Raw genomic sequence first — 25559 nt, 5'->3', positions numbered from 1 at the left:
GACTAATCTAATTTTGTTAATGGATGCAGTCTTCAGATTGAATTTATGAAGAAATGTCTACATAATACAAACTGGATTCCCATAAGAGAGCTTTCATTATAACAAAGCAACAAGTTCAGACACGTGAAAGAATAAGTAGTACTGGCAGATGACTGAAGCATCATCAGAAAAAGTCACAAAAAAAATTGCTTTTAGAAGCATGAATGGTTATTCGTACTCTGCACCCAAAAGTTATAAGGTTGAAGAATATAAGCAGAAGTGTAGATGGCACATGTGCCATTTGAAGACCAGATTAGCTTAACATGAACAGTTAACCACTGCCAATGATCATGTCCAGTACTGAAAGTCAAATCATTGTAGACTTAGAATCTCACTCTTTCAGGCTTTAACTGTTGAATAAAATGTTGAAGATCAAAAAGTCAATATTCCTCCTTTCTCCATTTATCTTTCTGCTTCAGGTTCACCCACTCTAATGCACACTCCTTCCAAGGCAAATCTTTCAGTCTAATTGATTATAGTAAACGCAAAGTACACTGCAGATGCTGTGGTCAAAGCAACACGTACAACACACTGGAGGAACTCAGCAGGTCGGACAGCATCCGTGGAAACCAGCAGTCAATGTTTCGGGCCGAGACCCTTCGTCAGGACTGAAGAGAGGGCAAGGGCCCTATAAAGAAGGTGGGGGGGGGGGGGAAGGAGAAGGCTGGTAGGTGCCAGGTGAAAAACCAGTAAGAGGAAAGATCCAGGGGTGAGGGAGGGGATAGGCTGGAAAGCACTACATGTAGTAGAAGGTGGCAGAATCATGAGAGAGGTGAAAGGCAGCTGGGAGAGGAGGCAGAGTGAAACTGGGATGGGGGAAGGGAGAGGGAGGGAATTATCGGAAGTTGGAGAATTCAATGTTCATGCCAAGGAGCTGTAAACTACCCAGACGGTATATGAGGTATTGCTCCTCCAACCTGAGTTTGGCCTCATCATGGCAGTAGAGGAGGCCATGTATGGACATATCCAAATGGGAATGTGAAGCAGAGTTGAAGTGAATGGCAACCGGGAGATCCTGTCTGATGTGGTGGACGGAGCGGAGGTGCTCGACAAAGCGGTCCCCCAATCTGCGTCGGGTCTCACCTATGTAGAGGCCGCCGCACCAGGAGCACTGGATGTAATAGATTACCCCAACAGACTCACAAGTGAAGTGTTGCCTCACCTGGAAGGACTGTTTGGAGCCCTGAATGGTGGTAAGAGAGGAGGAGTAGGGACAGGTGTAGCACTTACACTTGCAGGGATAAGCGCCAGGTGGGAGATCTGTGGGGAGGGATGTGTGGACCAGGGAGTCGCAGAGGAACGATCCCTGCAAAAAGCGGAGAGGGGTAGAGAGGGAAAGATTGACTGCTCATTTCCACGGATGCTGTCCGACCTGCTGAGTTTCTCCAGCATGTTGTATGTGTTAGTTGATTATAGTCACTGGGCTCATTCTCGAGTCTCAAATATGCAATTATTCTGGTCAAACCATTACCAACTGTAACCTCAGTAATTTACCACACGAGGATTAGTTGATCCTAGAATAAATCATTTTCCACCGACTATCCACAATCTGTAACAAACCTTGCAGCAACAAGAATGACCAGCAACAAAGTAAACTCCGCATTAACATCATGGCCACAAGAGCTCTCCAACAATTCACTCCTGTAAACCTTGCAAGATGCTACTATCCATGAAGAGCTAAACAAAAAAGGTGAACAACCTGCACCTACCAATGCACTAGGACGTGGAATATGTGCTGGCAAGTCTAGTTAAAATTCATGAACCTTTCAAGCATAGTATGTGGCATCTATTGGCCTAAAGAGACAAGTGGTCAAGTGATGTGAAGGTTCAGAAGCTTGTGACATTTCCAATAAATACCTGGTTGACAAATCACACTGGAATCACACAGATTCAACATCTGACTTTTCAAAACAAGAACTGATAGATTTCTGGACATTAGGGAATATTGTCGGAACAGTCACGATCAAACTAAACGACAAAGCAATCTCAAGGGATAGATTACCTTCTCCTGCTCTTATACCTTCTGTTGAGCAGTCTTCTGTTCACAAGACTAGATAATCTGCCCCTTTGAGAATGTGCTGCCATTCATTTTGATCAGGACTATTTCCAGCACTATTCCCAAAATGTCTAGAAATCTATCAACTGCTGTTTTGGAAAAAAAAGAGTGAGCCTCTGTGGTCCTGCAGAGCAATGAATTTCAAAGGTTCCCCATTCTGAATGGAAAAAAAAATCGTATTTCAGACCTAAAAACCATTATCCATAACCATAGTCCTAGACATCTCTGCCACAGGAAACAATCTTCTTGCATTTTGCCTGTCAAGCTCTGTAATCTTGAAAGTCTCACTGTAATCTCTCAGTCTGCTAAACTCTTGACAATACAATCCCAGTCTAGTCACTTCTTCCCATTTGACAAACCTGTCATCCTTGCACATAGGATGTTGAAACTTTGCTCCACTTCCTCTATAGCATGTACAGCAAAACTCTGAAAATCCTGCATCCAACTAATTGGAAACACAGCTGCTTCTCCTCTACCATCTGATTTCAGGATGAACAATGAACAAATAGTGTACGACTAACAATAGTAGTACACTACCCTACTATTGTTTTTCTCTCTCTCGTTTTGCACTACCTACTTAATACACACACACGTTTTAGATATTGTAATTTATAATTTTATTATGTATTGCAATGTATTGCTGCCAAAACAGAACAATTTCACGATACATACCAGTGATATGAAACATGATTCTGAATTCTGAGATGGTGAATGGTGCAATACAGTTTGCAGCCAGAAGGAGGCAGCAACATTTTCCCCTTGCTGGTTTCACCAAAACCAAGAGATCAAGAGATACACAAAATGCTGGTGGAACGCAGCAGGCCAGGCAGCATCTATAAGCTGTGTTCCACCAGCATTTTGTGTGTGTTGTTTGAATTTCCAGCATCTGCAGATTTCCTCATGTTAGATCGACAGATACAAGGTACAAATATGGCTGAGGCAAAACTGCAAAAGAATAGGAATATCATGGAGCTGTGATAAGCTGACTTTAGGATAGACGAAACAAAGAACCTTAGGAGCAAGAAATTCAAGATTTTTTAATGTCACTTCCAGTACACAAATGTAACTCTAGATCTGATGCAACACAAAAAAACGATAACAGAATAATAAAAATATAATGAATATAAATACATAAGACAGCTTATATACATAGATTGATCACATGTAGATAAAGTGACTCTAGGCATAGTAGTGTCTGTACATAAGGTGACTAACAGGAAATTATAAAGTAATAGTGATGTAGGGTGTGGTGGTGATGTTGGTTAGTGGGTGGAGGTGTTGATCAGTCTAACTGTTTGGGGAAACTTTGAGTCTGGTAGACCTGATGTAGATACTATGTAGCCTCCTCCCTCATGGGAGTGGGTCAAACAGTCCATGAGTAGGGTGTGTGGGATCCTTAATGATATTGTTGGCCTTTTTCCAGCACCTTTCTGTACACATATCCTTGATGAACCCCACCACTGTCATGTCATCGAGAAATCTGACAATGTGATTATGTATTTGGCCGTGCAGTCCTGTGTGAGCGGAGTATACAGCAGTGGGCTCAGCACACAGCCTGGGGGGGGCACCCGCACTGAGGGTGATGGGGGGGAAGAGGCGGTTGTGTATCCTGACTACCCGAGCTCTGTTGGTTAGGAAGTCCAGCACCCAGCTGTACAGTGGTGTATTTAGACCGAGGAGTAGGGGTTTGTTCACCAAGGTCTGTAGGACAATAGTGTTGAATGATTAACTGAAATACAGAAACAGCATTCTGACACAAGTGTCTTTGTTTTCTAGATGTGTCAGGGCCACGCGTATGATAGATGCTATGCATCTGTCGTAGAGCAGTTCTGTCGGTAAGCATATTGGTGAGTGTCTAATGTGGCAGGAATTGAGCTTTTGATTTGTGCCATTACTAGCTGTTCAAATTATCAGCCAGTTCAGCTCTCTTCAGCCTCCACAGATAGTAGAAGCATTGCTGAGCTTTCTTGATTGTGTAGGATGTGTTCAGGAACTATGAAAGATTGTGCGAGGTGTACACTCCCAGAAATCAGCTGTGCCACTGATGTAAAGGGCTCCCAATAATGATAAGAAATTAATGGCAGCCAGATGCAGTGGCAGGACAGATAGAGACTAAAATGTCCAAGAGAGTCAAATTAAGTGAATGAAAGGTGGACTCATTTATGGAGCTGGTGGACACGTAAGCAGAGCAAAGATTAGGATACACATCCTGGCTTTGAGCACAGGATATGAAAGAGCTAATGTGAGAGCTCACAAGTTGAAGTTCCAATGTCACAATGAGACTGGCTTGTAGCCCAGGAGAAAGCAATCTGGAGCACTGACAATCTACGGGCAAATTGTTGTGGAGAAGGAGTAAATCCAGTGAAGTTTAGCTTACTACCAGCAGGCACACAGTTCAGCTGAAACAGACATAGTAATAACATTGATACAGTGCTCTATGTATCAACCCAGAAGCTTTGCTAATGCCAAGAGCAATAAATCCTTCATTCATGAATAAGGCATGTCAGGTGATCTTGGAAATGAACCGGAATATCTTATTTGATATCTATTGTTTAAATACGTACTTTGCCAACACAGCACAGAAACTGCTCAATTATTAACATGTGTAATCATGTCTTCCATTTAAGCACTAAGATGTTATATTACATTATTCAGATTAAAACTTGGTCCAATTTGTGGCTATTAGGCTTATTCAAAGTGATGAATACTTGGCAGCAGATGAATTGAAATATGCAAAACAATATTATGAAGATTACTGGAAATCTAAAGGAAAGGAATGCACTAATCACCCAGGCTGGCAGCACCTGTGAAGAGAAAATTGGATTAATAACCAATTATAAGCAAAGTCCTGTTAATAGACTATAAATCCAAAAAAGCACCCTGCTCTCCTCCCAACAATGCTGCCAGAACTGCCAAGGGGTTGACAAATCAACATCAGTTTTATTCACCTTGCTATACAGATGACAGTTTTACAAAATTCTGTTTAATTGTAATACTCATCTTTAGACAAGCATTTTTACATTTACTCACTTCTGGCAGTAAGCCATTGTGAAAGTGTGATGTTAAAGGTATAATACTGCACATATTACAATTCAATAATGTGATCTCCATGCTTTTTTAAAGTTGTTTTGTACAGTTGCAACCACAGAAGCAATGAACTGAACAAACCTAACACAAATTTGTTTCTCTTAAAATAGCTACATTTAAATTTCAGCTGAAGATGCTGAAAAATGATTTTTAAACAAATTTTAAATCTCAATATGCAACCCATAAAGTTTAAATGGATTTGCTAAATCTATTTCAGTCTTTGCTGCTTAATTACATTGTTTTAATGTTGCTACAAATCTCCTTTGCCTTTTCTGTAATTTTAATTCTACCCATTGATCTAAATCTTTTGTATGCAATTGGTATTTAGAGGACATATTCATCCTGACAAAAATTTCAATTTCCTTAACCTAATAATTATAATAATACTGTGCACACAGAATAAAATATTATGCATGAAAGTAGAACTATATTAGCATTACTCGCATTTCCAACCAAGCCATGGCTACATCTATTTCTTATTCCTAACCTATAATTCATACTTTTCAAAAACTAACTTTGAAAGCTATAGCTACTGGATACTAGACTTCCTGACTGGGAGACCTCAGTCAGTCCGGACCAGAGGCAGCATCTCCAACACCATCACACTGAGCACGGGGGTCCCCGAGGGCTGTGTGCTCAGTCCACCGCTGTTCACTCTGCTGACCCACAACTGTGCTGCAACACACAGCTCGAACCACATCATCAAGTTTGCCAATGACACGACCGTGGTGGGTCTCATCAGCAAGAACGACGAGTCAGCTTACAGAGAGGTGGTGCAGCGGCTAACGGACTGGTGCAGAGCCAACAATCTGTCTCTGAATGTGAACAAAAGAGATGGTTGTTGATTTCAGGAGGGCACAGAGCGACCACTCCCCGCTGAACATCAACGGCTCCTCGGTAGAGATGGTAAAGAGCACTAAGTTTCTTGGTGTTCACCTGGCGGAGAATCTCACCTAGTCCCTCAACACCAGCTCCATAGCAAAGAAAGCCCAGCAGCGACTCTACTTTACGAAGGCTGAGGAAAGTCCATTTCCCACCCCCCATCCTCATCACATTCTACAGTGGTTGAATTGAGAGCATCCTGAGCAGCTGCATCACTGCCTGGTTCGGAAATTGCACCATCTTGGATCGCAAGACCCTGCAGCAGATAGTGAGGTCAGCTGAGTAGATCATTGGGGTCTCTCTTCCCGCCATTACAGACATTTACACTACACGCTGCATCCGCAAAGCAAACAGCATTATGAAGGACCCCACACACCCCTTGTACAAACTCTTCTCCCATCAGACTCCTCAATACCCAGAGCCTGGACTGACACCAACTTACTGCCCTCTACTGTGCCTATTGTCTTGTTTATTACTTATTGTAATGCCTGCACTGTTTTGTGCACTTTATGCAGTCCTGGGCAGGTCTGTAGTCTAGTGTAGTCTTTTTTTGTGTTGTTTATACGTAGTTCAGTGTAGTTTTTGTACTGTTTCATGTAGCACTATGGTCCTGAAAAATGTTGTCTTGTTTTTACTATGTACTATACCAGCAGTTATGGTCAAAATGACAATAAAAAGTGACTTGACTTGAGTATGTAACGCAGTATGAAAAAATGGACCCTTTGGATATTGTTTAAAAATATTTGTGCAATAAGACAGTGTTTATTAAGTTAGAAGACAACTCTCACCAATGGAAGCTGATTTCAAATGCAATTAAAAATATCTGCAGTGGACTTCGATTAATTGGTACCAGTACACTTTGGTCCAATTAAGCGGTTGCTCCAATTAGCTGAAGTTTCATGGAAATGGCTAAAAAGGTATAACAAAGGAAAACTACCATTTAACTGAGTAACAAATTATATACTTAAATGAAATACAGAAAAAACTTAGAACACTGCCAATACAATACTATAAAACTGTGTATTTGTTCCAAATTGTAACTGACAGAAGAATTCATTGAGTGTACCCTGCCACATGCTTTTGAAATCAGAAGATGGTCTATTATAACAGGCATGTGATGTGAAATTTGTTAACTTAGCAGCAGCAGCTCAATGCAATACATAATCTAGCAGAGAAAAAATAATAAATAAAATTTAAAAATAAACAAGTAAACCAATTACATATATTGAATAGATCTGTAAAAAAAAACGTGCAAAAACAAATATTGTATATGATTAAAAGTGAGGTAGCATCCAAAGATCCAATGCCTTTTTAGGTATCTGATGGAAGAGTGAAAGAAGCTGTTCCTGAATCGCTTGAGTGTGTGCCTTCAGGCTTCTGTACCTCCTATCTGACGGCACCAGTAGGAAAAGGGCATGCCCTGGGTGCTGGAGGTCCTTAATAATGGACTCTGCCTTTCTGAGACACCACTCCCTAAAGATGTCCTGGGTGTTTTGTAGACTAGTACCCAAGATGGAGCTGACTAGATTTATAACCCTCTGCAGCTTCTTTCGGTCCTGTGTAGTAGCCCCCCCCCCATCCACCCCCCATACCAGACAGTAATGCAGGAATGACTTTCTCCTTTTAAAGACTGTGCCACCAATTGATTCTGCTAATGGCACCACCAAAACAGCGGTGACAGCTTGGCACAGCAACATGGGAAATTTGAAATTGGGCTGGCGAAAATTAGGTCTGAACCAGCAGTAGAATCGGATTACTGGTTGCCGGATTCGAGGTGGTTGACTTGTATTAACAAGTGAGATTGGAGAAAAATCAATAGTTCATTAGAAGTAGACCTGGGACAGCAGTCATTAGGGAAAATATGTTTTGAGTCAAGAGCCATTAGAATACAATCTAGCAGGTGCAGATAAGTCAAAAATAGCATTTCTACAGTTATTTTGGATAGTATCACACCCAGGTATGTGACCTGAGCTGGGGCTTGCAGTGTAACTTGTAGAGTATTTATTATTTCAATAATATTTGAGTAATATTGTAAATATATTGTTTGATTAAGCATTCTTTGTAGGCTAGTACCCAAGATGGAGCTGACTAGATTTACAACCTTCTGCAGCTTCTTTCGGTCCTGTGCAGTAGCCCCTCCATACCAGACAGTGATGCAGCCTGGCAGAATGCTCTGTAAATGAACAAATTCACCCATGACACAGAGTGCAGATAATGGACTGCTTTCATACATTGCTTTCGATGATTGAATCATCCAAATCTTCATTTTCATTGTAACATTCAAGGTGACTGTCGATACCTTCAAATGTCCTAACTTGCAGAAGTAGTCAAATCGTTTCATTTTCACTCATGGCTGTTTCTGGCATTTCCCAGCCCCAGAGCCAAAACTGCAGTGAGCAAAACAGGTCTGAATTATCTTTGTGCTTCTTTCTAAGTATCAGTGATAAGATTCACTGCTTTTTAAACAGGAAACACATGCACTGATGCTATTGAAAATCTGTTCACTCTAAGCACAGTGTAGTGTCTAACAACCACACAAGTGTACGTGACTGATGATAGTTGGAAACTGTTCAGGAACAGTTTACATTTCTATACATTTTCTTGTCAGTTGGCAGTTAACTCTCTATTTCAAACCAAAGGGGTGGAACTAGGCCAACAGATTTTAGTTCTGCAGAAGAGAGAACATGTGCAGAATTAATATTGATAATAAGAAGTCAGATAGCACACCTGTGCCAAAGAAACGTTGGTCTTCAAGACTGAAATTACCACACAAGGAGGAATTAGAAAATTCAACAATAATTAAATTCAACTCTTGTGAAAAAGACATTCTTTTCAGAAAATCAGCTTTTCCAGATCTCATGAAGGTCATCAATCTGCAACATTAAAACTTTTTTTTCTCCATTGACTCAATGGGCACTTCCAGCATCCTCTTTCATCATTTCAGACTTCCAACAGGTATATTGCTTTCCCCACCCCTGCCCTCATTCTCCTCCTATTTATATCTGTTCCGATACATTAGCTGTGATCAGCAAGTGCTCACCATCCTTTTGCAGTTGACATGTGCACCATCTTCATGCCCATTCATGACATTCCATTTGTTCTCTATACCCATCTCCCCTCTCTAAAATTTTAATCACATCTTAAAAACACATTCCTCATTCTGTTAGGACATTACCTCAAAATGCTAACTATTTTTCTCTCTCCACAGGCACTGCCTGATCTGGTGAATATTAACAACATTTCTTATCAATTTTTCCCATCATCCATGTTCATTACCTTTCACTGGAACTCTGAGCAACTTAAAATTTTAACTCAATTTCTCTCTTCATAGATGCTGCTTTTTTAAGATTTTCTGCTTTTACTTTAGATTTCCCGTACCTACATCTTTTCAAGTAAGAAGATAAAACTGGACAGAATGTCCAAATGCACAGACCAAGATGTACACCCAGTTTAGTCAAGTTCAATGATCCTCATCAAAAACAAGTGATCACCTGGTATGTCCTTTGAGAATAGAGGCATCAGAAGTGATGGGGTTTTAAAGAGCGTGTGGTCTTAGAAATCATCAGCAGTGCCTCTGGTGGTAGAAGTGGTGTGGTGTTTGGATGTTCTCTGTATGACTCTTCTCTTTACCGTGGATACGTCTTGTTGTGTATTTAATATTTCAATAATGTAAGTAATCTTGTATTACTAAGCATTCGCGTTTGTTTGAAGAATTAGGGGTTATGTGTAAAATTACATTAATTGCATAGGTCATCACTCTATCACACGAGTCGCGCATGCTTCGCTTAAAGTAAAAGCCACAGTTACACCTACATTCTTGGACTCACTTGTATTTCTTTGAATTAATTTCATGTTTTTAAGTTACAAAACACAACACTTCTGTTTCAAGTTGAAGGTCAATTGATTACTGTAAGCTGCCCTTACTTTAGGTGGTGGTACTGAAACACCTGCTGTTGCTGGCCTTGTGAAAGAGAATGAGTTACAGGGCATCTGGTGAGATGAGTGGAATTGATGGGATTCTAAGTCATCAAAAATTCAAATGGGCCAAATGATCACAGTCAATATTGTGAAACATGAAAACAATAGAAAGACAAAAGATTTTTGATCACATTGGTTGGTCTTAATAACATGGAAGAACTGACTTTTTTCATTTGCTGAGGAAAGTAAAAGTGAACTTGCATTTGCTCCCTAGACTTATTCTTATATCCTGTTCCTAACTCACATCATATCATGAATGGGGTAAAATAATTCCAAAGATATATCACATGAGATAAAGCATTTAAGATAGATTCATGTTCCAATAAAACAAGTAGATTATATTTAAGAATGCTATTTGAACTTATGTAACCAATACTAGTTAATAACAGCACTGTTATTAGACCATAAAATACTGTAGCAGAATTAGGCCACTTTGCCCATCCTTGAAGTACAATTTAAAAAGGCACGTTAACACACCAGAGTAACCATTCAGAGAAGAATTGAAATTAGTTTCCACTTACCTTTTCCCAAATAGTTACTATGATGATACTACCTACTATTCATTAGGAACCCCATAACCCATCCTTCAGCTCATTCCACTTGTGGGATCTTGCTATCTACAAAAGGATGCCATACATGCTAATGTAATATTTAAGGAAATTCCAAGTAACATATCTCATAAATATATTGGGATATTTGAAAGGTTTGTTAATATATATTTAGGGAATTTTTGGAATATACTAAAATTGTAGAATTCAAATCTTAAAATCCAGTATTTCATTTGGAATGGACCTCAGGTTGAAGAGAAAGCACCATAAATGTCTTTGTTAAATTGCAAAGCCACCAGAAGTTGCAAAGATCTGAATGTTTTTCAGTCCTATAGAAGCTGTTGTTACCTAGTCATGCAGCATATTCCAAGTAAAACATCCACGAATACTTCAGTGTAGGATTAGCAAATATGATAACGCATCACATACTTGAGCATATTACCAAAATAAAGAATATTAAATAAAATTAGACAACTTTAGGAATTCTAGATTATTCCTCTGGCAGCTTTAAAGTCATAACCATCCGTGAAGATAAGATTAAATTTGAGAATGGTTCAGAATCACGTGTTCAAATTTAACACGAGACTGGGAGAGGCAAAGTCATGATAGTATTTGATAATATGAATAGGAATTTTTAAACTCGGGGCACTGCTTATATGAATCCACTATAGGTCGGCAAATACTGGAATGGTGAAATAAAGGACATCCATGGAGTTCAAGCTCAGCATCTGATTTGCATTGCAGTGATTTAATTTATACTTCAGAATTCTATTTATTTTTAACACTGCTTTGCCCCAGATGGATACATTGAGCAAAACCACCAAAAAAGATCAAAATGTCCTTCAATTCCATCTGGAGATCATCTTTCCATATAACAACCTTGGAAATTTGTAGGTATCTTTTTATCATGAGAAAGTCAAAATCTTGCAATTTCTGACGAGAAAATATACTACTCTTGTTAATATTTCGCAGTACCTACACCACACAAAATGAAAGATCAACGCACCGGCTGACCATCACACCATCAAACACAGTCAAAAATACACAACAATGGCCTTGCCAACAATTGTTATATTCAGCAAAGGACTGAGGTTGTAAAATTATCACTGACTGAGTTAAATTTATTCTACAAAAAAATTCATTGTTAGTACTTTCTTCTGTAATCCTCAACACAAGGTATCATTTCAAGATCATCTGTGAATGCGACTAATCTTCATCAGATCTGTGAAATCAAAGCATTCGAGCATATATGTCAAACTCAAGGCCCGCGGGCCAAATCCGGCCCATGGTGGAATTATCTTTGGCCCGCGAGATAATATCTAATTGCTATTAAAGATGGCCCCAGTAATCGAAGCGCCTATGGCATATGATATGGCTAATGCTGAGTTTATTCAGGTACCAGGTTTTCAGGGTTTTTAGTGTTTATTCGGCAGTCTTCTTCATAAGAAACGGAATTTGTAAAGTGAAACACTTTGTAGTTATAGCAGAGACTGAGACACATGAGAGCAGGCTGAAAAAACGGAGGCAACAAAAGCTGCGTTCGCACGCGTCCGACTGATCCGGCCCGCATGAAGCTGCATTTTACTCAATCCGGCCCGTGACCTAAAATGAGTTTGACACCCCTGCATTAGAGAATTTCGAAGCAGGAAGTTTGAATACTGATCAATAAGAAACGTTATTTCCCTGACCATCACTGTCCCCGATCCCCATTTTAAAAATTTTAATTTGTATTTTTAACGCTTGTGCATACTGTGCAAAAGTTCATTGGCTGCTTTGTAAATGCACATGACAGGGCTTTGCAAAGCTGAATTTCAGATATCAATTTCTCAGGGGGTAAAAACGAGACTCAATGGTTAGGTTTCGTTTCATACTTAATCAATGCACAATAGTTTTTCAGTTTACTTCTGTAAACTAGTTTTAATGTGATACATAGGATTGTGAATTGTAACTGTTTCCATCCACTTTGTGCTCTGAAAACCTCTAATATCCAATAACTCCCAATGCCAATATTCCAAACTCATTTCACATCTGAGATCTGTGTTGCTACTAGTACCTTTAACCTGTCTAAAACATCATGCTTCACTATACAGTTAGAAAGGGATGATTCTAGTTCATTCACTATGAATATCCGGAGGACTAGATCTTTCAAGGTTCCAAAACTATCCTTTTTCAGTTATAGGACTTACTTAAGCAACATTTAAAAAAAATGTTAACTTGTTTTTCCATACGAACATGTCGCAGAGCATGAATACAAGTTTCTGCAGATGTGAATGGCGTGAACACAAAAAATTACACAGCACAAAGGCATGTTCGACATGTCATTACAAACTTGCAGTGAGCCCAAACACCCATCTCGGCTTCAAAAGCATTTTGATGAGTTTAGAAGATCAACAAGATCATAATTGCTACATTTTGTAATAAACTAATAGCACAAAACATGGCTCCTCAAAAAGGCTCATTACCAATCATGGTGTAAGGAGTAAATCCCAAAAATGCAATTGAAGGCCCAAATAATGGCCACTATTCATACATCAACTTGGAATGCCGGAAACGTGCTTCTTGATAAGTAGCTTATTGTTCACTTAAACTTCAGAAAATAAAAGTGTCAGTGTAGTCCAAAAATTCTATCAAGACTGGACAAAAAAAAAGTCATATCTTCAATAAATCTACTTTAAAATACTTAAGGACATTTTGATCCCCCTCCCAAAAAATAACTGCTCCCTAATTCAACTAGGCTACAATGATCATTAAACTTCTGACTTAACTGATTGGTGTTGAATTGACTAATCATGTTAAGATTACCAATGAAGGAATAACTTTGGCATTCTCTTACCATCGTTATCCAATTACCAATGCCGGAAGTCACATATTGAATGAGGGCAGGACTGAACTTGCTTAAGAAGGCTCCCACACAAATAACATATCTACTTGCTGAGTTACCAGAGGAAGACCATTTCACAGAAATGTATCAGCAGATTTAGGAGGAGAAAGGATAAACCAACAGTATAAAGTACCATATAAGGAGCAATTATTCAGAAAGCACAACTGAATCTTATTCCCCACAGGAAATAAATAACTTTTTAAAAATAATTAACTGGGTAAGACCAGTTACAGTTGTAACTCATTCATGTATCTAAACTTGAAACTTAGGAAGTTAAAGAACAGCTAGCAAATAGTCAACTGGGCTTTAATACATATGCAATATATTAGAAGGAGGAAAAAATGCAATAAATGTACAGAGCATAGCAAAAATATTTGGAGTATTTTAGTATCTGAACCTAAAGAGTATCATTATTACCTTAGTGGTGATGTAATTTCTTCAAAAAGGCCATAAAATATAGCAGCAGAATTACACTGTTTGGCCCACTGAGTCTGCTCCGCCATTTCATCATGACTGATCCATTTTTCCTCTCTAACTCAATCTCCTGCCTTCTCCCCGCATCCCTTCATATCCTGACCAATCAAGAATGTATCAACTTCTGCCTTAAATATACATAAAGACTTGCTGCCTGTAGCAACAAATTCCACAGATTCATCACTAAAGAAATTCCTATTCTAAAAGGACAGTACTCTACTCTGAGGTTGTGTCCTCTGGTCTTAGACTCTCCCAGCATAGGAAAATTCCTCTCCAGATCCACTATCAAGTTCTTTCACTGTTGCCATCAGGTAGGAGATACAGAAGCCTGAAGGCACGCACTCAGTGATTCAGGAACAGCTTCTTCTCCTCTGCCATCAGATTCCTAAATAGACTTTGAATCTTTGGAGACTACCCCACTTTTTTTAAAAATACACAGTATTTCTGTTTTTGCACACTTTTAAAATCTATTCAATATACGTAATTGACTTACTTGCTTATTATTATTATTATTTTTATTCTCTCTCTCTGTATTGCATTGAACTGCTGCTGCTAAGTTAACAAATTTCACGTGACATGCCAGGGATAATAAACCTGAATCTCATTCAATGAGATCACCCCTCATTCTTCTGAATTCTAGTGAATACAGGTCCAGAAACAAACACTCTTCATATGTCAAGCCATTCAATCCTGGAATCATTTTCGTCAACCTCCTTTGACCCCTCTCCAGTTTTAACACGTCCTTTTGAAGATAAGGGGCCCAAACCTGTTCACACAATACTCCAAGTGAGGCCTCACCAGTGCTTTATAGAGGCTTAATGTAATATATGTACTTGCTTTCATATTCCAGTCCTCTTGAAAAGAATGCTAACATTGCATTTTACCACCACACCACAGACTCAACCTGCAAATTAACCTCAAACAAGAAAAAAAATCTGCAGATGCTGGAAATTATTCCGAGCAACACACACAAAATACTGGAGGAACTCCACAGGCCAGGCAGCATCTATGGAAAAAAGTACAGTCGATGTTTCGGGCCAAAACCCTTTGGCAGGGTTGGAGATGAAAAGCTGAGGAGGGGAACCAGACAGGGGAGTCCCCTATCCCCGACATTATTTGCCTTAAGCATCTGGCAGAGTTATTGAGACAAAATGAACAAATTGAGGGTCTAACAGATAAAGGAGGGATAACCCATAAAATAGCTTTATTTGCAGATGATATTCTTCTTTTTATAAAGATAACTCACCAATTGAATTTTGCTCTGTGAACCCATCTTGAATCCATGTCTTCTCTGATCCATGACAAAATTGCTCTTAATTGGGCAGCCCAATAATAGGTCTCTAAATGAGGTAAAGCTAAACCTCCCTGTTTTTTATTTGAGCATCAGTTCCGCCACTTGTGCAATGTTTGAGAAGCTATGGAGAGGTGTCTGGATACAAAGTTAACAAAGCAAAATCTGAAGCTATGATGATTACAGGGACCAGCTGGATGATAAAGTGACTTTTCATTGGCCAAAACAGGCTTTAGATATTTGAGGGTTAGTTTATCTTAGCTCCTCCCAACTCTTTGCAGCCAACTATGTTAAACTTATTAATCAAGTGAAGAGAGATCTTGAAGATTGGGAGTTGCTTCCTTTATCACTGATAGGTAGAGTAGAAGTGATCAGGATGAATATTTTACCTAAGTTTATTTTTCTTTTCAGTGCTCTACCCGTAATAGTTCCTATATCTACTTTTAGAATGTTAGACTCATCAGTAGGTTTATATGGCAGAAAAAGTGGCCCAGGGTGAGACTAGAAGTGTTTTGCTCAAATAAAAAACCGGGAGGTTTAGCTTTACCTCATTTAGAGACCTATTATTGGGCTGCCCAGTTAAGAGCAATTTTGGATCAGAGAAGACGTGGATTCAAGATGGGTTAACAGAGCAAAATTCAATTGGTGAGTTACCTTTAGCAGTTTTTGTCTTTTTAAATCCAAACATGTGGAAGAATGTTAAGACTCAGAATGAATGGGTTAACAATACATTGAAAGTATGGGATAGAATTAGGAAAAAATTAGATCTTCCAAGGACTATATCAAGGGCAACCAGAATTGCATTCATTTTAGATTTTATTCTCGTAAGAATGGATTCTGGTTTTAACAGGTGGGCGCAAAAAGGCCTGGTTCTTGTGGACCAAATGTTTGATGGTGAGGTGCTTAAATCTTTCTCCCAACTCCAAACTCCAAACTGAATTTGACCTTGTATCAAATGACTTTTATAGATTCCTCCAAATTAGACATTACCTTACATCACCAAAAGAATGGAACAATCTTAAAATACAGCCAAAAAACTTGGAAAAATGTTGGATAGAGATCATCATGGGTAGGACACAATCCCAGAAAATTATATCTTGTCTATATAAAAAAATACACCTGGATACAATGGATAACATGTTAGATATTAAACCTAAGTGTGAATTGGAGGCAAACACCATAATAGAAGAGGAAGAGTGGGGGAGGTCTTGGGAGTCATGGCATAAATGCTTGAATAGTCCCAATTGGAGGGAATTTGCTTGGAAAATAAGGATGAGGTACTTTAAAACCCCGTTAGTAATATTATATGCAGAAAAAAACAGCAGACTTTGCTGGAGAGGATGTGGCCTAGTGGGAGATTTTGCACATATATTCTGGGACTGTCCAAATTAAGGGAATTTTGGTACAAGGTCACTGAGGAAATAAGAAGATTTTAGACGTAAGTATACCCTTTGAACCTAGTCATTTAATTTTAGGAAACCTCCCGCAATCAGCAATAGAGAAGAATAAATTATATAGGTTAAGAGTTTTGATTCTAATTGCCAATAAAATGGTAACTGTTAACTGGCTTAAATCTCACCCACCCACTTTGGAACAGAGACTGAAAGAAGTGAACTGTATGGAAAATATTACTGCAAGTTTACAACTGAAAATGGACTCCTACTTGGAATGACAGAACTCTGTTATAGTATACCTGGCACAGTGAAAAGCCCATACAGGGGCCGGGCAAAATGTGGGACTTGAGTTGATTGACTGAGGACTGTGATTTTATTTTAAATTGATGTAAATCAACATTGGGGGTGACGTAAAGTATGTAGATCATGTGTATGTTTGTGTATGTATGTAATTGTAGATATGCACTTTTTATTTCTTCTTTCTCTTGCTCCTACTCTCTTCCACCCCTGGTATTGTTAATTTAGGTACAGTGAATTGTGGACCGATAACCGATGCTTGTTTGTAGCTATGTGTTTGTTTAATAAAGTAAAAAAAAAGTTTTTAAAAAAGCTGTGGAGTAGATTTGAAAGGTGGAGGGAGGAGAGAGAGAAATGCCAGGCAATAGGTGAAATTTGGGGGGGAAGGGATGAAGTAAAGAGCTAGGAAGGTGATTGGTGAAAGAGACAGAAGGCCATGGAAGAAAGAAGGTGGCAAGGAGCACTAGAGGGAGGCAATGGGCAGGCAAAGAGATAACATGAGAGAGGGAGAAGGGGATGGGAAATGGTGAAGGGAGGGTGAGGCATTACTAGAAGTTTGAGAAATTGATGTTCATGCCATCAGGTTGAAGGCTACCCAAACGGTATTGTTTCTCCAATCTAAGTGTGGCCTTATCCCAACAGTGGAACAGGCCATGGATTGACGTATCAGAATGGGAATGGGAAGTGGAATTAAAATGGGTAGCCACTGGGAGATCCTGCTTGTTCTGCCAGATGGAACGTAAATTAACCTTTAGGGAATCTTGCACAAGGAGTCCCAAGTCCCTTTGCACCTCAGTTTTTTATATTTTCTCTCCATTTAGAAAACATGTCTATCCTTTCATTTCTTCTACCAAAGTGCATGGCCATATACTTCCCAACACTGCATTCCATCTACTTTGCCCATTTGTTTAACCTAAGTCCTTCTGTAGCCTATCTACTTCCTTAAAACTACCTGCCCTTTCCCCTATCTTCATATCGTCTGCAAAACTTTGCAAGAAATCCATTAATACCATCATCCAAACCATCGATCCCATCACAGATTCCTGTAGAGCACCACTAGTCGTCAGCAGCCAATCAGAGGAGGCTCCCTTTATTCCCACACTTTGCCTCCTACCAGTCACTACTTTATCCATGCTAATATCTCTCCTGTATTGCCATGGGCTTACACGTAGCTTGTTAAGCAGCCTCATGTGTGGCACCCAATGTTCACTCTCAGGTATGCATGTCACACATCTTTTGTTACTAGTGCCCAAAGGAATTTAAACTGCGCACAAAAGGTTGTCACCCGCTACCTTGTTGGCATGTTAAGTATATTTCACGATCGTACATAATCACATTTCTTTTTCTGGTTTTTGATGTGGACGATGTTGACAACATGTAGTTTGCAATGATTTGTCTACAGATCTCAGAACTGGTTTATTTATGTTGTTTTTATTGAAGAAATTATTGACTCACTATGTCAAACTCCAAAGAAGCAAATGGTATGAAGCGCAAAACAACTGCTAGTTCATTTAAATCATGAAAATGACTCCAGGTTTGAACGGCTTATCATATGACGAGCTTTAGATAGCTATGGGCTTGTATTCACTGGAATACAGAAGAATGAGGGGTAACTTTATTTGCACCCATCGAATGGTGAAAGGCCTTGATAGAGTAGATGTGGAGATCTTGTTTCCTATGGTGGGAGAGTCTAAGACCAGAAGACACTGCCTCAGAATAGAGGGCGTCCTTTTGGAACTGAGATGAGGAAAAATTTCTTTAGCCAAAGAGTGGTGAATTCATTTGCCACAGGCAGCTGTGGAGGCCAAATCTGTATATATAAGTCAGGATGATAAAGATTCTTGATTGGTCAGGGCATGAAGGGATACAGGGAGAAGGCAGGGGATTGGGACGGAGAAAAAAAATAGATCAGCCATGATGGAATGGTGGAGCAGACTTGATGGGCCAAATGGCCTAATTCGTCTCATTTGTCTTATGGTCTAAATAGAAACTTCTACACTGAAAAGTTCATGAGGTCACATGCAGTTAGGAAAAATATTTATGCACAATACAGAAACTGGCGTTACTTGCATGTATTGTCTTGATGTAAATGTTGCTGGAGATTTTGCAAGTGGGAGGAAGTGGAGTGATGTTTGAGCACTTGACTTTTAGAAGGTCATTTAGCAAGCAAATCACATATGGACAGTGTCTAAAAGCTCCAGCAAGAAAATCCTTCATTACCCACTACATGTGTTTTGCAAGAGTGCAGATGAATGAGAGCGAAAACAATCAAACTGACAAGAGATCAAAGTTCTTATTGGCAGTATTGTGCTAGCTGTTAAAATAAATACCTCTCTCTATCTCTATCTATATAAAACTCAATGCACACCTGTTGTCACTGGATAAAAAACTGCACAGTACAAGATTTTTGCGCACTCTGGTCATGACAAAGTAGAGAGAACATTCCAAAGGCCTTCTGAAAATCCAATTGCACAGCATCAACCAATTTTCCTTTGTTTATCTTGCTTGTTACTTCTTCAATGAATTCCACCAGATTTGTCAGGCAAGACTTTCTCTTGAGGAAACCACACTGACTACGACCTACTTCATCATGTGCCTACCCCAAAACCAATCATTAACAATTGACACCTACATCTTCCCAACCACTGAGGTCACACTATCTGACCTACAAGTTCCTTTCTTCCTCCTCTCTCCCTTCTTGAAGAGAGAGTGACATTTGTAATTTTACAGTCTTCCAGAATCATTTCAGAATCTTGAAAGATCATTACTAACGCCTCAACAAACTCTTCAGCCACCTCTTTCAGAACCCACTACCTGGCCCAGGTGACTTAACTACCTTCAGACCCTTCAGCTTACCAAGAACCCTCCCCCTAGTAATGGCAACTTCACACACTTCTGTCCCGACACGTGGAACTTCCACCATACTGCTTGTCTTCCACAGTGCAAATTGTTGCAAAATACTTACCCAGTTTATCCGCTCTTCAGCAGTGACTCTTACCTCTCTTTTTATGTATCTGAGGAAACATTTGGTATCCTCTTAAATAGCTAGCTTGCTTTTATATTCCATCTTTACCTTCTTCATGACTTTTTAGTTGCCTTCTGTTGATTTTTAAAAGCTTCCCAATCCTCACTAATTTTTGCTCTATTATATGCCCTCTCCTTGGCTTTTAAGTTTAATATCACTGGCATACATTGTGAAATTTGCTGTTTTGCAGCAGCAGTACATTGCAATACATAATAATAAAAAAACAAAATTGTAATAAGCACATAAAAATTAAATAAAGATTCTTTTTATTTATTGAGATACAGCGCATAATAGGCCCTTCTGGCCTTTCGAGCTGTGCTGCCCAGAAACCTCCTGATTTAATCCTAGTCTAATAACTGGACAATTTAAAATGACCAATTCACCTACCAACCAGTATGCCTTCAGACCTGGAGGGAAATCACATGGTCATGGGGAGAACGTACAAACTCCTTGCAGGCAGTGACGGAGAGAGTGCAAACACAAAAAAAAACAAAATAATAATAATAATAAATATTAGAACTTGAGATTGTAAAGTCCTTGAAAGTGAGTCCATAAAGCAAGCAGGGGACTAAGCCCACAGTCTTGTGATGCACTTCTGCTGACAGTGAGGAAATCAACGATCCAGTTGCACAAGGAGGTATTGAGGTTAAGGCCTTGGAGCTTACTGATTAATTTTAAGGGGGTGATAATTTTGAATGCAGAGCTGTAATCGATGAAGAGGATCCTGATGTATATATCTTCACTGTCCAGATGTTGCAGGATTTAGTGAAGAGCCAATGAAGTGGCACCTACTGTTGAACTGCTGTAACAGGCGCAACTTGGAGCAGATGCAAGTCCGGAGTTGATGTGTTTCATCACCAATCTCTCAAAGCACTTCATCAGAGTGGATAGTGCTACTAGACAATAGTCATTGAGGCAAGGGGTTGTTTCCCCTCAGTGAAGAATCTAGAACCAGTGGGCATAATTTCAACGCAAGTGATTGAATAATTGCGACCGAGAAGGATAAATGTCAATAGACAATAGACAATAGGTGCAGAAGTAGACCATTCGGCCCTTCGAGCCTGCACCGCCATTTTGAGATCATGACTGATCAATTCCTATCAATACCCGGTTCCTGCCTTGTCCCCATATCCCTTGATTCCCCTATCCATAAGATACCTATCTAGCTCCTTCTTGAAAGCATCCAGAGAATTGGCCTCCACTACCTTCCGAGGCAGTGCATTCCAGACCCCCACAACTCTCTGGGAGAAGAAGTTTTTCCTTAACTCTGTCCTAAATGACCTACCCCTTATTCTCAAACCATGCCCTCTGGTACTGGACTCTCCCAGCATCTGGAACATATTTCCTGCCTCTATCTTGTCCAATCTTGTCCAGTTCTTTGTCTTTACTACAAAGAACATGAATCACTCCAATTTTCTATTAAGTGTACATAGAAGCTTAGTCAGAAATTAACTGGACCAGACACATTAAATCTGCTAAATGGAATAAAATGGGGAAATTGATTAATGGAATAATTCTGCAACTGTTTACTGGAAACTGAAATAAAATGCTGTTGGAAGAATAAAGGCCCAGAAAGATGAAAAAAACAACATAACTAATAAATGAAGGGAAACAGATCGCGGAACTGATTTGCTTAACCTCAGAGAGGTTAATCTTTTGTTAAGTTTAAGGTCGGCTGGTGGTGCAGTGAGATCAGCGCCGGGCTCAATAACGGAGGTTTCCGAGTTCGATCCAGTGACAGACCGCTCCTGATCCATGCTGGGTTGACGTTGAGCTCGCAACTCGACCTCGTTTAAAAAAAACACCGCCACCTCCAGTTTAAATTCCCACGCAGAATATTGTGGAGGATCAAATACCCAAACCCAAACACCTTTTATCCTATGTCTTTCACTGGACAATTCAACTGAAGACTCAGTTGTTAAAAGGTGCGATTGTGGAAACAATTCAACAAAAAAAATTACAAATATAACTGGACTGAAGTGTAGTTATCACAGACAATGCAACATACAAATTATAAATGGAGCTTCCTATCAACCAGTTAGTTAGCCCAACAAGTTTAACTAATGGTTTCCACCAGCAGTCTGAGCATAAAGAACTGGCATACTACTGTACGGAAAATTTTAATGTGGTCACTAGAATATACATTGCAATTTAATATTAAAGAGGTGAGGTATTTGTCTCAATAAATTTATTTAAAATTCAGTGTTAACTGATCATTTACGTATTTCCCAAGGCTTTTCATTCTCCATCACAAAGGCTGCCTACTACCACCTCTATAGTATCACATATCTCTTCCCACCTGAGCCATTTGCTGTTGAAAGCTTAAGACATTCTCCAGATTGTTCTGATCATCCACCATCTTCCATCCTTTATAAACTGAAGTTTTCATCCAAAAATTCAAATCCAACATTTCATTAAATCATATCCACATATCCTTTGCTTGAGACGGACAACAAATTTCACGATATATGCCAAAAATATTAAAACTGGCTCTAAACATTTCATCCAGATGTTCATCTGAAGCAGACCCTCAGGATAGAAGATGACTTGCTTCCATTCCAGCTTTGTGGGGTCTGTGCAGGAACTCAGATTCTTCCTCGGAGGGACAGGAGCTACACTCCTTCAACTACCTTCACAGAGCTTCTCTGTGCTCCACGTTCACGGGCTCAAGTACCAACCCTTATTCTGAGTAGCCACCCCCAGACATTTCCAGTGGAGATGTTGGATTTCTTCAAGAAGTCTTCAAGCACATCCTTCAATCCTTTCCTGTTTCTAATCCAGGGGTTCCCTTTTTTATGCCATGGACCAATATTAGACCCTTGGTCTAATCTCTTCACATAACAGATTCCAGACAGAGTGTCTGCTCTCAGTTTCTTTGTTCATCCCTGCACTCACAAGCATACATTATCCACCAGATCGACCAGTTTTAAATCCAACAATGATCAATTTTATGATTCGCTTTCTTGATTTTAAATTCCTCTCTATAGCCTCCTCCACCCTTACAATCAATGAATCTGAATCTGTCAATCCCATTCACTTCCACATTTGTGCATCTTTCATTAGTTGCCTTCTAGACCTTGCATGGGCTTTTTTTCTGCATCACAGCTAGTGCATCCGCAGGCTCACAGCTCCAGCCGCCTGGGTCGAATGCTGACACCCATTGGCATCTGCATGATCTCTCTGTAACCTCATGCCATTCCTCAACATGCCAAAGATTGGCGGGTTGGCAGTTAAATGGTTACTGCATATTTCCCCTATATAGATGAGTATTAGAACACCCATTATGGACAATCTGACACATCCTCTCCATGACTTACTGAATAAACAGTGGAACACCCTTTCGAACAGATTCATTCAGCTCTGCTGTCAGAAGAATTGTTACAGAAAATCTTTCCTACCAATGCAATAAGCATATCCAACAGTTCATCTTGGTGCGACAGGAGAGCATACATCATAGTACATTAGTCTGTTTTACTATTTCATACATTATTACTGCACATTATTGCAAATTATTGCACATGATAAATTATTATTGTTATATTATTCTGTACTTCATGATCAGTTAAGTCTGCACACTACTAAGTGTGTTTTTAAATGTTGGTGCTGTAACAAAAGAATTTCCCACTCAGGATCAATAAAGTATTTATTATTAGTAGTTAATGGGAATCTGGGAAGAATAGGTTACAGGGAAAATTAGTGGAAAATGGGATTGTTCTGTGAGCTGGCATAGATTCATTAGTCTAATATGGGCTTGTTCTATGTCATAAGGAAAATATGGTTGTTACTTGACCCAGTATCATCATTCTGTCTCCTTCATTGTTTTGGTGCCAATTGCCATTACAGTATTCCATTAGGATTCAATGAAGCTCCTTTAAGTATTTTACTATTTTAAAAAGCAAGCACTCAGTGAAACTGAGCTTTGAACAAATGCTTCTGACAAATAATATATTTTAATTTAGTTTTAAATTATTAACATTGAAATCCATCCTGTGCAAATCATACCAGATATCTAAAACAACACACACAAAATGTTGGAGGAACTCAGCAGGTCAGGCAGCATCTATGGAGAAAAGTACACTGGATGTTGAGACCCTTCTGCAGGGCGTCAGCTGATCTTTCACTTCCACAGATGCTGCCTGGCCTGCTGAATTCCTCCAGCGTTTTGTGTGCTTGCACAGATTTCCAGCATCTGCAGATTTTCTCTTATCTGTGATACCTAAAATGCTGCCTTGTATATGTTAATATAAATTTCCATCCACATGGCTTATTCTACAATTGGTTAACTAAAGAATATTTAAAATCTATCTAGTACATCTTAAGGAAGTGAAACAAAAGGTTCAAGGAGCCAAAACTCAAACTAGAACACATCTCGAATTTTAGCAGAAATGAAAGCTGACATCCCAGATTCTTTTGCAGTCTAGTCTTTGTAATGATTGCAGGCTTGATGAGTAATTTTCTAGCTCTATTGTGGATTTTTTTCTCTTTTATGCTGACATATCCACCCTGTTTCCCAGCCCGTTATTGCATTTACTTCCTAGTTTAAATGTGCATTTAAGAGTTAAAATACAAAAAAAAAGTAACGTATAACCCTCTCCAATGTTCATTGTACTCGAGGGCGGCACTAGTTTAGGCCTCAGGTTACAGAGTTTAATACAATGTAACTTTTGAAAGAAGTTAACATTACTAATCTGGCATTGAAGGGCGTGGTGACCAAAGATTAAACAACTCATATTAACTTTTAGTAATCCCAAAATTAAGGGTTACATACTGACTGAAATTTTAATTAATTTTAAATCATCAGGAAAAGAGCTTGCAGCTTAATACTGGAGGAGTCTGCCTCGTTTCCGCCTTTTTTAATTAACTGAACGGAACAAAAACTGAAGAGTCGAAGAAAAAGCACTAATTGCAGCCATCGAGTCGCCCCCGCCAAGTACCTCCTTGCCTCAGCCTGGATGGTGCTAAAACCATTTAAAATGAAGACAACCTCAAAGCAGCGTGAAGACACATCCAAACACAATGAAAAGTGACTCGTCGTGACTTTTTTTTTTACCTTCCGGTCATTCCAGCAACGGCGAACATTCCCCGTGCCTGTCACGCTGTGTGTGGTGGCCGTGACACCCGTCGCTGGGTCTCCCTCTCTCTGACCGAGAGGCCGCAACAATGGCGATGCTGCAGGCAAAGCCGGCGCTCGCTCTCGTCCCTCCGAGCTGTCAATCATTCACTGCCAAGCTGGCTCGGCTCGGCTCCGCTCCGTTGTGAGTAAGTCTGCAAATGCAGGAGAAACCGCGACTGGCAGTCCACCAACGAATCTGAAGCGGAGGCAGTGTGGAAGTGTAATGAGCTCAGTCACTTGTACATGCTGAAGGGGGTGTAGACATACGCCTACACGCAGAGGGAATTCGTGTTGCTGATACAGTATCTGGTGGGAAAAGTTACACTTTTAAGCCTTACTGGTTCGGCTGCCTGGGTTGTGATTGTTAATATGGTGGTGTAGAGGCTGTAGTAATGGATATAATATGTCATCCATTACTGAATAGCAACAGCAGTATGTTAAACAAAATTTTATCAACATATATGATTCATCATATAAAATAAGCGGTTTCCTTT

At 39.6% G+C, this 25559-nt stretch overlaps 1 protein-coding gene across 1 annotated transcript in view; it reads right to left on the bottom strand.

Moving 5' to 3' along the window:
* Positions 1–25302, bottom strand: part of LOC140726767 (LIM and senescent cell antigen-like-containing domain protein 1) — a 94905-nt gene extending 69603 nt beyond the window's left edge. Inside the window, exon 1 of the mRNA XM_073043570.1 lies at positions 25003–25302. Within this exon, the coding sequence (XP_072899671.1) occupies positions 25003–25031 (29 nt within the window). The 5' untranslated portion in view covers positions 25032–25302. The remainder of the gene's footprint in view (positions 1–25002) is intronic.
* Positions 25303–25559: the final 257 nt, after the last annotated feature.

The sequence above is a fragment of the Hemitrygon akajei genome, chromosome 4 (genome assembly GCF_048418815.1).
Source record: "Hemitrygon akajei chromosome 4, sHemAka1.3, whole genome shotgun sequence".
In the NCBI taxonomy this organism is placed as follows: domain Eukaryota; kingdom Metazoa; phylum Chordata; class Chondrichthyes; order Myliobatiformes; family Dasyatidae; genus Hemitrygon; species Hemitrygon akajei.
Note: the sequence above shows the minus strand (reverse complement) of the source record. Positions and strands in the feature narration are given on the sequence as shown.